Below are 17596 nucleotides of genomic sequence, written 5' to 3' on the forward strand. Positions count from 1 at the left end.
CCTGTTCCAATCCGGCCAAATGTGTTACGTGTGGCAAGGATGCCCATGAGGGTGCTTGTCCACCTCCATCCCCTCGCTGCATCAACTGTAAGGGTGACCACGCTGCTTCCTCTCGAGATTGCCCCATTTATAAAGACGAAAAGCTCACCCAGGAAATCAGAGTGAAGGAAAAGGTGTCGACCTTTGCTGCTCGAAAATTATTCGCCAGTCGACAGCCCATCGTGCCTCAGACAGGAAAATACAGCACTGTCCTTGCTTCTCCTCAGCCAACAAAAGAGGTGGCCACGTAGACTTATGACCTCACCTTTAGTACCACGGTCGTCAGATCGGCCAGCGCAAAGATTGCCCGTTCAACCTCACCACTTTCGCCTGCCCACTCTATGGCTCACCCTTCATCGAGTTCTGCTAAATCTCGAGCCCACAAGTCAGACACCAAGACTTCAAAAAAAGAGCATACTCGTGAAGATTTTTTACGTACCCCAACTTCACAAACATCGTTTCCTCCTTCATCTAAACATCATATTTCCAAGAAGGCTAATAAGAAACCCAGTTCATCTCCTTCTCCGCCAAGGCGTGTCTCATCTACAGCACCACCTGGCGGAAATCGCCCTCGGCCGTCTTCTGTGTCACCGAGGCGCACTGCTGGCGGCCAATCAACCGGCCGATCGCTGGTGGCAGGAGCTGCTCCTGAACAACCTATGGATCAGGATCTTCTGCCTTCGGCTGAGTGCCATTCCACGCTGTCGGTCGCAAGCTCTGAGCAGTCGTTGACTTGACGGCAACCTTGCTCACATTCTTCCATTTTCTGTCCACCCTATGTCCATTATCCACTGGAATATCCGCGGCATTCGAGCCAGTTGTGATGAATTGTCGATCCTCTTACGATCCTACTCGCCGGTCATCTTCTGTCTTCAGGAAACAAAGCTGCGTCCCCATGACTGCTTTGTTCTCCCTCATTTTCAGTCCGTCCGATATGATCTCCCCTCTGTTGAAGGCACTCCAGCCCATGGAGGACTCATGATTTTGCTCCATGATACTCTCCATTATCACCCAATCCCCTTAAACAGTTCCTCCCAAGCTGTCGCCGTCTGTCTTTCCCTTTCTGGATACACGTTCTCTCTTTGTACTGTATACATTCCATCGTCCACACCAATGGCACGAGCTGATCTCCTTCATCTTCTTGGTCACCCCCCTGCGGGTCCGGGGATTATAATAGGCCCGCGGTATTCCTGCCTGTCGTAAGAGGCGACTAAAAGGAGTCCATCCCCCTCACGGGGGTAGTTAGCGCCTGCGTCCGGAGACGGACGGTTCCACGACCTATCATCGTGGTCTTTTTGGTTTTTCACTTCTCGTTTCTTCCTTCCTTTTGTTGGTTCCTTTCTTTGCTCTTCTCCACCTCACTGTCTTCCTTACTCTTTCCCTTCACTTCTCCTTGCCTTCTCATTGCCTTTTTCTCCTTGCCTTCTCATTGCCTTTTTCTCCTTGCCTTCTCATTGCCTTTTTCTCCTTGCCTTCTTCTCCTTGCTTTCTCATTGCCTTCTTCTCCTTGCCTTCTCTGGTCTCTGCCTCGGCGTTTGAGACAGTCTGTCCTCTTTCTCCCTCTCTCTCTTCTTTTTCCTCTTCTTCCTTCCTCCCTGTGCGTGCCTGAAGGCCGACCCACGCGTTCGCACGCGTAGCCGGTGACGGGGTAACGCGTAAGTCCCCGCCCTGGGTAGACATGTAAGGCACGCGCATACCCCCTGGTAAAGGCCAGGCCCGGGGAGGGGTGATTGCCTGAGCTGATACCTTCTGACCATGCCGATTGGTCCCTCCGTCTGTTTCTCAGGAGGTGTGACCTGAGGTGTAAACATTCACCTAAGGCGGGAGTGCCCTCTGAGAGGGTCCCCACAAGGAAGGAGCGCGCCATCGGAGACGCTGGCAATCATGGGGGATTCCTCCGCAATGGATTCTACTCCATCTCTTTCGACTTCGACCCAAAAACGGAAACGTGACCAGCCAACAGTGACAAAAGTACTACCGCCTGCCCCACAGTTCCTCGTAGTTTCTCGATCTGAGGACGGAAAGGATTTTTCCTCTGTCAACCCTTTCGTTATTCAGAAGGGCGTAGATGCCATAGCCGGATCTGTCAAATCTTGTACCAGGTTGCGTAACGGCACCTTATTACTAGAAACTGAGAGTGCCTTTCAGGCACAAAAACTGCTTCGGGCCACCCTCCTGTACACGTTCCCTGTCCGGGTGGAGGCCCACCGAACTTTGAATTCGTCTCGAGGTGTAGTCTATACTAGCTCCCTCGACGGATTGACTGACGAGGAGCTTCAATCATTCCTCGCTGAGCAGGGCGTGACGGCTGTCCATAGGGTCATGAAAAAGGTCAACAATGACCTTGTACCGACCCGGACAATTTTCTTGACCTTCGATAGTGTTAAGCTGCCATCGCGCATCAAGGCGGGCTACGAGGTTATTTCTGTTCGCCTTTATGTCCCGACACCTACGCGCTGCTACCAGTGTCAGCGTTTCAATCACACTCGACAGTCTTGTTCCAATGCGGCTAAATGTGTCACTTGTGGCAGGGATGCCCATGAGGGTGACTGTCCACCTCCGTCTCCTCGTTGTGTGAACTGTCAAGGTGACCATGCCGCCTCCTCCCGCGACTGTCCTGTCTATAAGGAAGAACGCTGTATCCAAGAAATTCGGGTCAAAGAGAAAGTGTCCACCTCGGCTGCTCGCAAGCTATTGGCTAGTAGGAAGCCCACGCTGCTCCCAGCGGGGAAATACAGTACTGTCCTCGCCTCTCCTCGGACTACCCGGGAGGTAGCAACCCAGACATGCGATCTGACCTTCAGCACCACGGTCGTCCGTTCGGCCAGTGCTACGATCGCGCGGTCGACGTCTCCTCTTCCTCCCGTCACCCCACAGATACGAGCACTTTCCTCAGCTTCTGCTAAGACGAAGACATCGAAGTCAGATGCACGGGCCTTCAAGAAGGAACCATCCCGTGCAGACTTCCTCCGTACCTCGACCTCCCAGCCTTCGACCGGTACTTCCACTACACGTCCTTCCAAAAAGGCGCATAGGAAGCACAGTTCTCCTTCTCCGCCACGGCGCATTTCTTCTCCTGCACCACCCAGCGGTTGCCGCCCCAGGCCGTCATCCGTTTCGCCTGGCCGCACCGCTGGTAGCCGTACATCTGGCCGTTCACTGGCGGAGGAAGCTCCCCCTCCCGGCCATCCTCCCGAGATGGCCGATGACCCTATAGACCCTATGGACGATGACTGTCCGCCTAATGATAGCGGCGGCAGTGCTCGCTCGAAGCCAGGCCCTAAGTGGCCTTCGAGGTGACCACTTCTCTCATCTCCTTTTTCTTACGATGGCACTTATTCACTGGAATATTCGCAGCATTCGCTCCAACCGAGAGGACTTGAAGTTGCTGCTCCGCTTGCACTGTCCGCTCGTCGTAGCCCTCCAGGAAACGAAGCTACGCCCATGCGATCAGATTGCCTTGGCACACTACACCTCTGTGCGTTTTGACCTACCCCCTGTGGTAGGTATCCCAGCTCATGGAGGGGTTATGTTGCTGGTCCGGGATGATATTTACTACGATCCCATCACGTTGCACACCGGCCTGCAGGCAGTTGCCATCCGCATTACTCTCCCCACTTTTACGTTTTCCTTTTGTACCGTTTACACTCCATCGTCATCTGCCGTTACCAGGGCAGACGTGATGCAACTTATTGCTCAGCTACCTGCACCATTTTTGTTAACTGGAGACTTCAATGCCTACCATCCCCTTTGGGGCTCTCCAGCATCCTGCCCGAGGGGCTCCTTGTTAGCAGACCTTTTCAACCAGCTCGATCTTGTCTGCCTCAATACTGGCGCCCCTACTTTTCTTTCGGACACATCTCACACCTATTCCCATTTAGACCTCTCTATATGTACTCCCCAACTTGCACGCCGGTTTGAGTGGTATGCACTTTCTGATACATATTCGAGCGACCACTTCCCGTGTGTTATCCATCTCCTGCAGCATACCCCCTCTCCGTGCTTCTCTAATTGGACCATCTCCAAGGCAGACTGGGGGCTCTTCTCTTCCAGGGCGACCTTTCAGGATCAAACCTTTACAAGCTGCGATCGTCAGGTCGCACACCTCACGGAAGTCATTCTCGCTGCTGCTGAATATTCCATCCCTCGCCCTCCTTCTTCTCCACGTCGCGTACCGGTCCCCTGGTGGACCGCAGCATGTAGAGACGCTTTACGTGCTCGTCGACGTGCTTTACGCACGTTTAAACGCCACCCTACAGTGGCGAATTGTATCAATTATAAACGATTACGTGCTCAGTGTCGTCGTATTATCAAAGACAGCAAGAAAGCCAGCTGGGCTGCTTTCACAAGCACCTTCAACAGTTTTACTCCTTCTTCTGTTGTCTGGGGTAGCCTGCGCCGGCTATCTGGCACTAAGGTCCACTCACCAGTTTCTGGCTTGAAGGTCGCGAATGACTTCCTTGTGGCCCCTGAGGCTGTCTCCAATGCCTTCGGCCGCTTTTTCGCAGAGGTTTCGAGCTCCGCTCATTACCACCCTGCCTTCCTCCCCCGCAAACAGGCAGAGGAGGCTAGGCCACCTAACTTCCGCTCCTCGAATTGTGAAAGTTATAATGCCCCATTCACCATGCGGGAACTCGAAAACGCACTTGGCCGATCACGGTCCTCTGCTCCAGGGCCAGATTCTATTCATATTCAGATGCTGAAGAACCTTTCTCCTGCGGGTAAAGGTTTTCTTCTTCGTACATACAATCGCATCTGGATTGAGGGACATGTTCCCGCATGCTGGCGCGAGTCTATTGTTGTCCCGATTCCTAAGCCGGGGAAGGACAAGCACTTGCCTTCCAGTTATCGACCTATCTCGCTTACCAGCTGTGTCTGTAAAGTGATGGAGCGCATGGTTAACTCTCGATTGGTTTGGCTGCTAGAGTCTCGACGCCTACTTACCAATGTACAATGTGGATTTCGTAGGCGCCGCTCTGCTGTTGACCATCTGGTTACCTTGTCGACCTTCATTATGAACAACTTCTTGCGGAAGTGCCCGACCGCGGCTGTGTTCTTTGATTTGGAGAAGGCTTACGACACCTGTTGGAAGGCGGGCATTCTCCGCACCATGCATACATGGGGCCTTCGCGGTCGCCTCCCTCTTTTTATTCGTTCCTTTTTAATGGATCGACAGTTCAGGGTACGTGTGGGTTCTGTCCTGTCCGACACCTTTCGCCAGGAGAATGGGGTGCCACAGGGCTCAGTTTTGAGCGTCGCTCTCTTCGCCATCGCGATCAATCCAATAATGGATTGCCTCCCAGCTGATGTATCAGGCTCCCTTTTCGTGGACGATTTTACCATCTATTGCAGCGCGCAGTGTACACGAGTCCTGGAGCGCTGTCTTCAGCGTTCTCTTGACCGTCTTTACTCCTGGAGTGTCGCCAATGGCTTCCGTTTTTCTGCCGAGAAGACGGTCTGTATTAACTTCTGGTGCTACAGAGGGTTTCTCCCACCGTCCTTAGGACTCGGTCCCGTTGCTCTCCCAATCGTGGAGACAACCAAATTTTTAGGCCTTACATTTGACAGGAAACTCAGCTGGTCTCCACATGTGTCATATTTGGCCGCCCGTTGTACCCGTTCTTTAAATGTCCTCCGTGTTCTCAGTGGTCTGTCGTGGGGAGCGGATCGAACCGTCCTACTTCGTCTATATCGGTCGATCGTCCGCTCCAAGCTGGATTATGGGAGCTTCGTATACTCCTCTGCACGGCCATCCATCTTACGCCGCCTCAACTCCATACAACATCGGGGTTTACGACTTGCGATCGGAGCATTTTATACCAGTCCCGTAGAGAGTCTTCATGCTGACGCTGGCGAATTGCCACTCACCTACCGGCGCGATATACTGCTTTGTCGGTATGCCTGTCGGCTACTGTCAATGCCCGACCATCCGTCTTATCGTTCCTTTTTTGACGACTCTCTTGACCGTCAATACGGGTTGTATGTCTCTGCCCTGCTACCCCCTGGCGTTCGCTTTCGTCGCCTCCTTCAACACCTTAATTTTTCACTCCCTGCAACCTTTCGAGTGGGCGAGAGCCGCACGCCACCTTGGCTCCAGGCTCAGGTCCGTGTTCACCTTGACCTCAGCTCGCTCCCAAAAGAGGTCACCCCCTGTTCGGTCTACCACTCCCGTTTTTTGGAACTTCGTTCGAAGTTCATCGACATGACTTTCATTTATACAGATGGCTCTAAGACCAATGACGGGGTCGGGTGTTCCTTTATTGTCGAGGCACAAAGTTTCAAATACCGGCTCCATGGCCACTGTTCGGTCTTCACAGCTGAGCTCTTTGCCCTCTACCAGGCTGTTCTTTACATCTGCCGCCACCGACATTCTGCTTATGTCATCTGCTCAGATTCCCTGAGCGCCATCCAGAGCCTCAGTGATCCGTACCCGGTTCACCCCTTCGTACACCGGATCCAACGCTCTCTTCAGCAGCTGGTGGACGTCGGTTCTCCAGTTAGCTTTATGTGGGTTCCTGGCCATGTCGGTATCCCCGGGAACGAAGCTGCAGATGCCGCGGCCAAGGCTGCGGTCCTCCAGCCTCGGACAGCTTCTTGTTGCGTCCCTTCGTCCGATTTTAGCAGGGTGATTTGTCGGCGCATCTTATCTCTGTGGCATGCCGATTGGGCTGCACTTACCGACAACAAGCTTCGGGCCTTAAAACCTCTTCCCGTGGCTTGGACGTCCTCCTCACGCCCTTCTCGGCGGGAGGAGGTCGTTTTAGCCCGGTTAAGAATTGGACACTGCCGGTTCAGCCATCGCCATCTGCTGACGGCTACGCCGGCGCCGTTCTGCCCATGTGGGCACTTGCTGACGGTTAGACACATTTTAATGTCCTGTCCAGATCTTAACACACTGCGCCTCGATCTTAACCTGCCAAATACTTTCGATGCCATTTTAGCGGATGACCCACGAGCAGCTGCTCGTGTTCTTCGTTTTATCAATTTGACAAACCTCGCTAAGGACATTTGATGATGCTGTTTTTTAATCCTATGCCTGTCAGTCTGTCTTTTATCGTGTTTTCCCTTTTAGTTGTTGTGGTCAACTTGTGCCTCGCTGTGCATTCTTAGAGTAGTCAGGGCGCAAATGACCATTGAAGTTGTGCGCCCTAAAACCACAAAAAAAAAAAAAAAAAATAAATAAATAAATAAATAAATCTTCTTGGTCAGCTTCCACCCCCCCTATTTGCTGGTTGGGGACTTCAATGCCCACCACCCGCTTTGGGGATCTCCACATCCTTGTTCACGTGGCTCACTATTGCTAGACGTCTTCCACCAAGTGGATCTAGTTTGCCTCAACACTGGTGTCCCTACATTTTTGTCTGCCTCCACGACAAATTTATCTCATTTGGACCTTGCGGTCGGTACTGTTCCGCTAGCTTGGCGCTTCGAATGGTTCGCCCTTGATGATACACACTCGAGTGACCACTTTCCATGTGTCCTTAGACTGCAGCCTCAACTGCCATATATGCGCCCGCGACGCTGGAAGTTTGCCCAAGCCGATTGGACACTTTTTTTGTCTCTAGCGACGTTCGATGACCGTCACTTTCCCAGCGTCGACGATGAGGTCACACATATTACCAACGGTATTCTTACAGCTGTGGAACGTTCAATACCACGCACCTCCAAATTGCCTCGGCGCCCCCCAGTTCCTTGGTGGAACAAGGCATGCCTGGACGCAATACGTGAGCGGCGACGTGCTCTTCGCGTTTTCCGCCACCATCCTACTTTGGCCAACTGTATCAGCTATAAGCAGTTCCGTGCGCGATGCCGTCGTGTCATCCGCGATAGCAAGAAGGCAAGCTGGAAATTCTTTATTCGCTCATTTAACACCTTCACTCCCTCCTCGGAAGTTTGGAGTCGTCTTCGGCGGTTCTCAGGCACGCCTAGTTTCTCTCCAGTCTCTGGGCTCACTGTCGCGCATGATACATTAGTAGACCCTGTCACAATTTCTAACTCATTGGGTCAGCACTTTGCTGAGATTTCGAGCTCTTCAAATTACCCGCCAGCGTTTCTCCCAAAGAAACGTGCAGCGGAAGTGCGACATCTTGCTTTCTCCTCTCAAAATCGCGAAAGCTACAATACTGTTTTCTCCATGCGGGAACTCCAACATGCACTCTCTTCTTCTCGCTCCTCCGCCCCAGGATCGGATGGTATCCACATCCAAATGTTGCTGCATTTATCTACCCATAGTCTGCATTACCTCCTTCGCCTTTATAATTGAATTTGGACCGACAGTACTTTTCTCAGACGATGGCGGGATGCTATCGTCGTTCCTGTTCCGAAACCTGGAAAGGACAAACATCTCCCCTCTAGCTATTGCCCCATTTCTCTTACGAGTAGTGTCTGTAAGGTTTTGGAGCATATGGTGAATTACCGTTTAGCTTGGTGGCTGGAATCCCGCAGTCTTTTAACACCTGCCCAATGCGGATTCCGAAAGCATCGTTCTGCAGTTGACCATCTTGTTGCTCTCTCCACTTATATCATGAACAATTTTCTCCGGAAACGCCAAACAGTAGCAATATTTTTTGATCTGGAGAGAGCATACGATACCTGTTGGAGGTCAGGCATCCTCCGCACACTGTTCTCTTGGGGCTTTCGAGGTCGGCTGCCCCTTTTTCTTCGCGAATTTATGGCAGAGCGCACATTTAGGGTGTGGGTGAACACTGCTCTCTCCCGTACTTTCTCCCAAGAAAACGGGGTACCCCAGAGCTCCGTGCTGAGTGTTGTACTGTTTGCCATTGCCATAAATCCAATTATGGATTGTCTCCTTCCTGATGTCTCGGGCTCCCTCTTTGTGGACGATTTTGCGATCTACTACAGCTCTCAACGGACCAGCCTTCTTGAGCGACGTCTTCAAGGATGTCTCGGCGCCTCCACTCGTGGAGCATCGAAACCGGCTTCCGTTTTTCTCCCAGTAAGACCGTTTGTGTTAATTTTTGGCGACGTAAGGAGTTTCTTCCACCCTCCTCACATCTAGGTCCTGTCAACCTTCCGTTTTCAGACGTCGCTAAATTCTTGGGTCTTATGTTTGACAGAAAGCTGTGCTGGTCCTCCCACGTTTTCTATCTTTCGGCTCGCTGTCTGCGATCCCTCAACACCCTCCATGTCCTGAATGGTACCTCCTGGGGAGCGGACCGAGTGGTCCTTCTCCGCCTCTATCGCGCCTTAGTGCGCTCGAAATTGGACTATGGAAGCATAGTCTACTCCTCTGCTCGGCCATCTATTCTTCGGCGTCTTTATGCTGAGACTGCTGAACCTCCGCTGTCCAATCGGCGAGCAGTCCTTCTGAGTCGTTATGCTAGCCATCTGTCTTCCATGCCTGCTAATCCTGCCCATGACCTTTTTTTCGACGCCTCCTTTGATGTAGGGTATGCAGGCCGCCCCTCCTCCCTACTACCACCGGGAGTCCGCTTCCGTCAACTGCTCCATTCCCTTTCCTTCCTCTTTCCTAAAACCTTCTTGACAACTTGGGGTAGAGCACCGCCTTGGCTCCGTCCCCGGACCTGCCTGCTCCGTGATCTTTGTCAGTTTCCCAAGGATTGTACTCCTTCACTTCTTCATCGCCGGGCATTTTCTGCTCTATGCGCACAATGAAGGATGCCACATTTATTTACACTGATGGCTCAAAAACATCGTTTGGTGTAGGGAGTGCCTATATTGTTGGCGACACCCCAAAACGATTTCGGCTTTACGCTGTTCTCCAGGCTGTCCAATACATCCGTCACCATCAGCGGATACAGTGCGTAATCTGCTCAGATTCTCTCAGCTCTCTCCTCAGTCTCCAAGCTCTTTATCCTGTGCACACTCTGGTCCACCGGATTCAGGACTGTCTGCGCTTGCTCCACCTGGGGGGGGGGGGGGGGGGGGGGGGGTTTCTGTGGCGTTCCTCTGGCTCCCGGGACACATTGGTATCTGTGGAAATGAGGCGGCCGATATTGCAGCCAAGGCTGCAGTCTCTCTTCTTCGGCCAGCTATCCAATCGATTCCCTTCGCCGATCTACGGAGCATTTTATGTAGTCGTGTTGTTCATTTATGGCACGCGCATTGGTCGACACTTCCCCATAATAAATTGCAGGACGTGAAAGCTCTTCCTTCTGCTTGGACTTCTTCCTCCCGAATGCGTTGTCGGGAGGAGGTAATTTTAACTAGACTCCGGATAGGGCACTGTCTTTTTAGCCATCGACATCTTTTAAGCGGCGATCCTCCCCCACTCTGTCCCCACTGCTCTCAGCTGTGGACGGTAAGACACCTTTTAATTGATTGCCCCTATTTTAATCCGTTACGCTCCCGTCTACAGCTATCGCCTGATATATCGTCGATTTTAGCAGATGACACGCGCTTAGCCGGAGTCAGTCATTTGAAGCTTTTTTTGGGGACAACCAACCCCTCTCTGTATTGGATTTTTAAGCCTTCCTTCTGCTTTTAGTTTCTCCAATTTTATGACTTTCGTTCCCATTGCTGCTGGTTTCCATTTTCGGTTTTTTACTGTTTCCTAAGTCACGGGCCGGGCGCCAATGACCATAGCAGTTTTGCGCCCTTAAAAAACCAAGACCCTAAGGTGTGGAAGTGTAGCCTGCCATGTGAAGAGCTAAACTCAGCAAGTTGTCAGTGATGACAGCCTTTGGCTCTGCAGATGACAGCTGTCGACTGTTTGTAATGGAGCATGGCCCAAAATTACAGTTTTGGGTAGAAGTGTGTTGACGTGTCAGTCTGTCCATGTGCCCTTCTGCCACGTCGCAACTGCGATGTCTGTCACCTTTTCACTGCCAGTTATTTTATGATCGCAACATATGAATGTGTCACATTAGTGTTGAACTTAGCCCTACAGTACATATTTGAATGGCAGTAAGTCATAGTGGACATGATGCACCCCGTACTTGGAGTGGATTTTTTATCGTTTTATGGACTACTGCCTGACCACCATAACAGTTGCCTTCTTGAAACTACTACCAGCCTAGCAAGCCAAGGGTCAGTGCGTTGTGTGGAAGATGTAGCAGTCTGGTGATTACTGGTGATTCTCCATTCATAGAACTCCTCAGATAGTTCCTGGAGATCACAGCAGTTTGCATTGATCACAAGTCATTAACATATGCTTTCCACCAGCATCCAGAGAAAGCATCACCATGTCAGCTGCGACATCTCGACTATATCGGACAGTTCACTATCAATATTGTTGATGTTGCAGGAGAACTGAATATGTCAGCTGACACACTCTCTCGGATCGAAGCGATCACTGATGCAGTTGATTTTGAAGCTCTTGCCGCAGTGCAACAATTGGATAGTAAGCAACAAAATTTGTTGGCACAACCATCAGGCCTTCAACTCCGCCATATTAGGTTGTCACTGTCAGCTGTGCTTCTGTATTGCAACTACTTGTTGTTGTTGTTGTTGTTGTTGTTGTTGTCTTCAGTCCTGAGACTGGTTTGATGCAGCTCTCCATGCTACTCTATCCAGTGCAAGCTTCTTCATCTCCCAGTACCTACTGCAACCTACATCCTTCTGAATCTGCTTAGAGTATTGATCTCTTGGTCTCCCTCTACGATTTTTACCCTCCACGCTGCCCTCCAATGCTAAATCTGTGATCCCTTGATGCCTCAAAACATGTCCTACCAACCGATCCCTTCTTCTAGTCAAGTTGTGCCACAAACTTCTCTTCTCCCCAATCCTATTCAATACCTCCTCATTAGTTACGTGATCTACCCACCTTATCTTCAGCATTCTTCTGTAGCACCACATTTCGAAAGCTTCTATTCTCTTCTTGTCCAAACTGGTTATCGTCCATGTTTCACTTCCATACATGGCTACACTCCATACAAATACTTTCAGAAACGACTTCCTGACACTTAAATCTGTACTCGATGTTAACAAATTTCTCTTCTTCAGAAACGATTTCCTTGCCATTGCCAGTCTACATTTTATATCCTCTCTACTTCGACCATCATCAGTTATTTTACTCCCTAAATAGCAAAACTCCTTTACTACTTTAAGTGTCTCATTTCCTAATCTAATCCCCTCAGCATCACCCGATTTAATTTGACTACATTCCATTATCTTCGTTTTGCTTTTGTTGATGTTCATCTTATATCCCCCTTTCAAGACACTGTCCATTCCGTTCAACTGCTCTTCCAAGTCCTTTGCTGTCTCTGACAGAATTACAATGTCATCGGCGAACCTCAAAGTTTTTATTTCTTCTCCATGGATTTTAATACCTACTCCGAATTTTTCTTTTGTTTCTTTTACTGCTTGCTCAATATACAGATTGAATAACATCGGGGAGAGGCTACAACCCTGTCTCACTCCTTTCCCAACCACTGCTTTCCTTTCATGCCCCTCGACTCTTATAACTGCCATCTGGTTTCTGTACAAATTGTAAATAGCCTTTCGCTCCCTATATTTTACCCCTGCCACCTTTAGAATTTGAAAGAGAGTATTCCAGTTAACGTTGTCAAAAGCTTTCTCTAAGTCTACAAATGCTAGAAACGTAGGTTTGCTTTTTCTTAGTCTTTCTTCTAAGATAAGTCGTAAGGTTAGTATTGCCTCACGTGTTCCAATATTTCTACGGAATCCAAACTGATCTTCCCCGAGGTCCGCTTCTACCAGTTTTCCAATTCGTCTGTAAAGAATTCGAGTTAGTATTTTGCAGCTGTGACTTATTAAACTGATAGTTCGGTAATTTTCACATCTGTCAACACCTGCTTTCTTTGGGATTGGAATTATTATATTCTTCTTGAAGTCTGTGGGTATTTCGCCTGTCTCATACATCTTGCTCACCAGATGGTAGAGTTTTGTCATGACTGGCTCTCACAAGGCCATCAGTAGTTCTAATGGAATGTTGTCTACTCCCGGGGCCTTGTTTCGACTCAGGTCTTTCAGTGCTCTGTCAAACTCTTCACGCAGTATCTTATCTCCCATTTCATCTTCATCTACATCCTCTTCCATTTCCATAATATTGTCCTCAAGTACATCGCCCTTGTATAGACCCTCTATATACTCCTTCCACCTTTCTGCTTTCCCCTCTTTGCTTAGGACTGGGTTTCCATATGAGCTCTTGATATTCATGCAAGTGGCTCTCTTTTCTCCAAAGGTCTCTTTAATTTTCCTGTAGGCAGTATCTATCTTACCCCTAGTGAGACAAGCCTCTACATCCTTATATTTGTCCTCTAGCCATCCCTGCTTAGCCATTTTGCACTTCCTGTCGATCTCATTTTTGAGACATTTGTATTCCTTTTTGCCTGCTTCATTTACTGCATTTTTATATTTTCTCCTTTCATCAATTAAATTCAATATTTCTTCTGTTACCCAAGGATTTGTATTAGCCCTCGTCTTTTTACCTACTTGATCCTCTGCTGCCTTCACTACTTCATCCCTGAGAGCTACCCATTCTTCTTCTACTGTATTTCTTTCCCCCATTCCTGTCAATTGTTCCCTTATGCTTTCCCTGAAACTCTGTACAACCTCTGGTTTAGTCAGTTTATCCAGGTCCCATCTCCTTAAATTCCTGCCTTTTTGCAGTTTCTTCAGTTTCAATCTGCAGTTCATAACCAATATATTGTGGTCAGAATCCACATCTGCCCCTGGAAATGTCTTACAATTTAAAACCTGGTTCCTAAATCTCTGTCTTACCATTATGTAATCTATCTGATACCTTTTAGTATCTCCAGGATTCTTCCAGGTATACAACCTTCTTTCATGATTCTTGAACCAAGTGTTAGCTATGATTAAGTTATGCTCTGTGCAAAATTCTACAAGGCGGTTTCCTCTTTCATTTCTTCCCCCCCCCCCCCCCCCCCCCCCCCCAATCCATATTCACCTACTATGTTTCCTTCTCTCCCTTTTCCTACTGACGAATTCCAGTCACCCATGACTATTAAATTTTCGTCTCCCTTCACTACCTGAATAATTTCTTTTATCTCGTCATACATTTCATCAATTTCTTCATCATCTGCAGAGCTAGTTGGCATATAAACTTGTACTACTGTAGTAGGCATGGGCTTTGTGTCTATCTTGGCCACAACAATGCGTTCACTATGCTGTTTGTAGTAGCTAACCCGCACTCCTATTTTTTTATTCATTATTAAACCTACTCCTGCATTACCCCTATTTGATTTTGTATTTATAACCCTGTAATCACCTGACCAAAAGTCTTGTTCCTCCTGCCACCGAACTTCACTAATTCCCACTATATCTAACTGCAACCTATCCATTTCCCTTTTTAAATTTTCTAACCTACCTGCCCGATTAAGGGATCTGACATTCCACGCTCCGATCCGTAGAATGCCAGTTTTCTTTCTCCTGATAACGACGCCCTCTTGAGTAGTCCCCGCCCGGAGATCCGAATGGGGGACTATTTTACCTCCGGAATATTTTACCCAAGAGGACGCCATCATCATTTAATCATACAGTAAAGCTGCATGCCCTCGGGAAAAATTACGGCTGTAGTTTCCCCTTGCTTTCAGCCGTTCGCAGTACTAGCACAGCAAGGCCGTTTTGGTTATGTTACAAGGCCAGATCAGTCAGTCATCCAGACTGTTGCCCCTGCAACTACTGAAAAGGCTGTTGCCCCTCTTCAGGAACCACATGTTTGTCTGGCCTCTCAACAGATACCCCTCCATTGTGGTTGCACCTACAGTACGGCCATCTGTATCGCTGAGGCACGCAAGCCTCCCCACCAACGGCAAGGTCCATGGTTCATTGCCATTAACAAATCCCAGCCATTTGTGTCTCTTGATTTTCACCAATAGGCAATCACCTCTTTGCGTAACATGTCGTACTCTGGAGTATAAGCCACTACCAATGTGGGGAATCAAGCTTTTATTTGGCCAAACATGGACAAAGATTGTAAGCAATATGTGCGACATTGCGTGATCTGTCAACGGAATAAAGTTGGCCAGCACATCAGGTCACCTCCTGGCACATTCCTTCCTCCAATTTGTAGATTTGGACATGTCCATGTAGACTTCGAAACTCCTGTCCCACTGTCAGAAGAATACAACTACTGATTTACAGCTATTAGTCATTTTACATTTTGGACCAACATGTCCTGGATCACCGACATTAACGTCAAAACTGTTGTGAATGGTCTCTGTGCACTCCTGAAAGAAGATCTGAAAGCCATGAGTGCAGAACTTTTTTTATAGCCAGCTAATGAAACTGCCTGGTGGTTTTTTTTTACAAATGTGCCAGATAACTGCATTAACCTGTCAGATTTTGTACAAAAGCTATATACACAAATCTGGCAACTATGCCCCCTTGTTCAAAGGGATCAGCCGACCCATTGCCCTTGTGTTTTTATGAGCTACAGGAGTGCCATCATGTCTTCATACAGCTTGAAGCAGTATGCAAGCCACTGCAGCCACCCTGCGCTGGATGTTACCATTACATAAGTACAGAGGACAAGACATTCTCAAAGTCGATGTGATGGGTATGCCAACCACTGTCACCATCGACAGGCTCAAAGTAACTTCCCATGTACCCTATACTAGTTCAGACCTGTCTACAGATGACACAAACTCGACTAATACTCCATCCGCTATGCCTCCATAACAGATCAGCTGCCATGGACGTTGAAGGCTGCCTCTAAAGTACCGTCAGCAACCTGTGCAAGACTCGTTGTTACCTGGTCTGGACGACATGTCTGATTAAACAGAATAATATTATTAACACTAAGGGAGAGTTAAGTGTAATGCTACATGCAAATAATTACTAATATTAGAGATGACATTTAGTGCAGTTGTTGACTTATGTTTTCTCTTTGTTTTATATATGTTTTATTCTGTTGTTGAATATTCTATTGAATGGAGTTGTATGAGATACAGTTTAGTTCTTACGTTGCAATAAAGTAAATTTTTCTAGCCCACAACAATTATTTATAATATTTTTGTACAGTTTTTACTTGCTCTTTGTAATGTATATTCCTCACCATGTTTGTTTACCCCTTATTTCTTAGCAATTTAAAGCCAACAGCTCATCATTATGGTTTTATAATTTCAGTTATAGGTGATGCATTAAACTGTGGTCTTTGATTTCTTCTCTGCAATTCCTTTTGCTTTGTTTTGGCATGTCATTTTATTTCTTGTAACACCTAGGCGCATCCCTCTTTCTTTCTTTTTTTTTCTAATTCTCATGGCTATAATTTTCTTTAAGCAAAGCAGTCGGCAATTTGGTAAACTTGAAGTTTGGGTGTGGGAACCTACTCTGGTTGTTCATCTTATCCTGTTTTGGCAGCTGATCAGTAATCACTCATCTACAGTCCCACATAAAAGTACAGATGAAATACAATGAAAACTGTTGTTCTCTACCTTATCCAGTCACATGCCTCACCAGATACTTAGTTCATGAAGCATCAATTTGCTTGTGTTACATCAGATAGGACAAAGTTGAAAATTTGTATGTGTGTCTGTGTGTTTTTTGATATTTAACTCGTAATGAATTTTAATAGTTTGTATTGTGTTCACTGTTATTACTTGTTAATAATGATGAAATTATTTTGCAGTGTAAATATGGAGACAGAATGCTTAAGTGATGGCTCACCCACGACTGCTGCACATGATGTAAAAGAACCAGATGCAGCTGAGTTTGAATGTGATATTTCTAATGAATTATCTGTGATTGATATCAGTATTGAAGATGTATCTTCTGATTCACCTCAATCTTGAGTTCATGTTTTTGTATGTTGTAAGCTGAGTAAAGAGTGCTTATTTATTTCTAGATTTGTCATTTTACTGATTACACTTACTCTCTTTCTCTCAGTCAGTTTGTAGATTAACATTTACATTAAATCCCTAGTTTCATGATACCTACAATCAAACCACTGACGTCGTAGACACTGACACTTGTTTGTAATCTTTGCATCGTCTAAGTCAGTACAGACCATGAATACATAATTACTTTGAAGGACTGGGTGTATTGAATGATACTGGTGCCTAGTTTGGTGTAGATTTTCTGAACACGAAACTTCCTGTCAGATCAAAACTGTGGCTGGATGAAGCCCCAAACTTGGGTGTCCCAAGTTAGTCTCGGTCAGGCACATAGTTTTAATCTGCCAGAAAGTTTCATATCAGTGCACACTTCCACTGCAGAGTGAGAATTTCACCTGAAACATGTTTGGCTGCTTTGTGGTGATCCTCTAACCTTCCTGACCCACTACTGTGGGACTATCAGATGACATCAAAGTGACTGACCTTGTTTTAAGTTTCATCCATAAAGTACTTCCTACTCATCACTGTGAGGTGGGGCACTTTGACTTCATTGGCCACCTGAGGGATTGGAAGGGTGGGGTAACCCTTGCCTGCTCTGGCCCAGGGGGACATGGTGGCCTTTGCTCGCTGGCCTGGCCTGGTCCGGCCCCTAACCTTCCCATCTTATTTACCTTGTTATTTTATGTTTGCCATTTTTATTTAATGTTTTATTTTTCCTGAAATTTTATCATCTTGTCTGTGCTATTTGTTGTCTTGGGGTAATGGATGGTGAGGTGGTGCTCATGGGATGTAGTGCATCTCCCACTGCATACGATGCT

At 47.8% G+C, this 17596-nt stretch overlaps 1 protein-coding gene across 2 annotated transcripts in view; it reads left to right on the forward strand.

The window, feature by feature from the left end:
* Positions 1 to 16788, forward strand: part of LOC126484319 (snurportin-1) — a 106540-nt gene extending 89752 nt beyond the window's left edge. For both annotated transcript variants that reach the window (XM_050107758.1, XM_050107759.1), the window contains exon 6: positions 16574 to 16788. In XM_050107758.1, coding sequence (XP_049963715.1) covers positions 16574 to 16736 — 163 coding nt within the window. In that variant the 3' untranslated portion in view covers positions 16737 to 16788. The remainder of the gene's footprint in view (positions 1 to 16573) is intronic.
* Positions 16789 to 17596: the final 808 nt, after the last annotated feature.

This window comes from Schistocerca serialis, chromosome 6, assembly GCF_023864345.2.
Source record: "Schistocerca serialis cubense isolate TAMUIC-IGC-003099 chromosome 6, iqSchSeri2.2, whole genome shotgun sequence".
Taxonomy (NCBI): Eukaryota; Metazoa; Arthropoda; class Insecta; order Orthoptera; family Acrididae; genus Schistocerca; species Schistocerca serialis.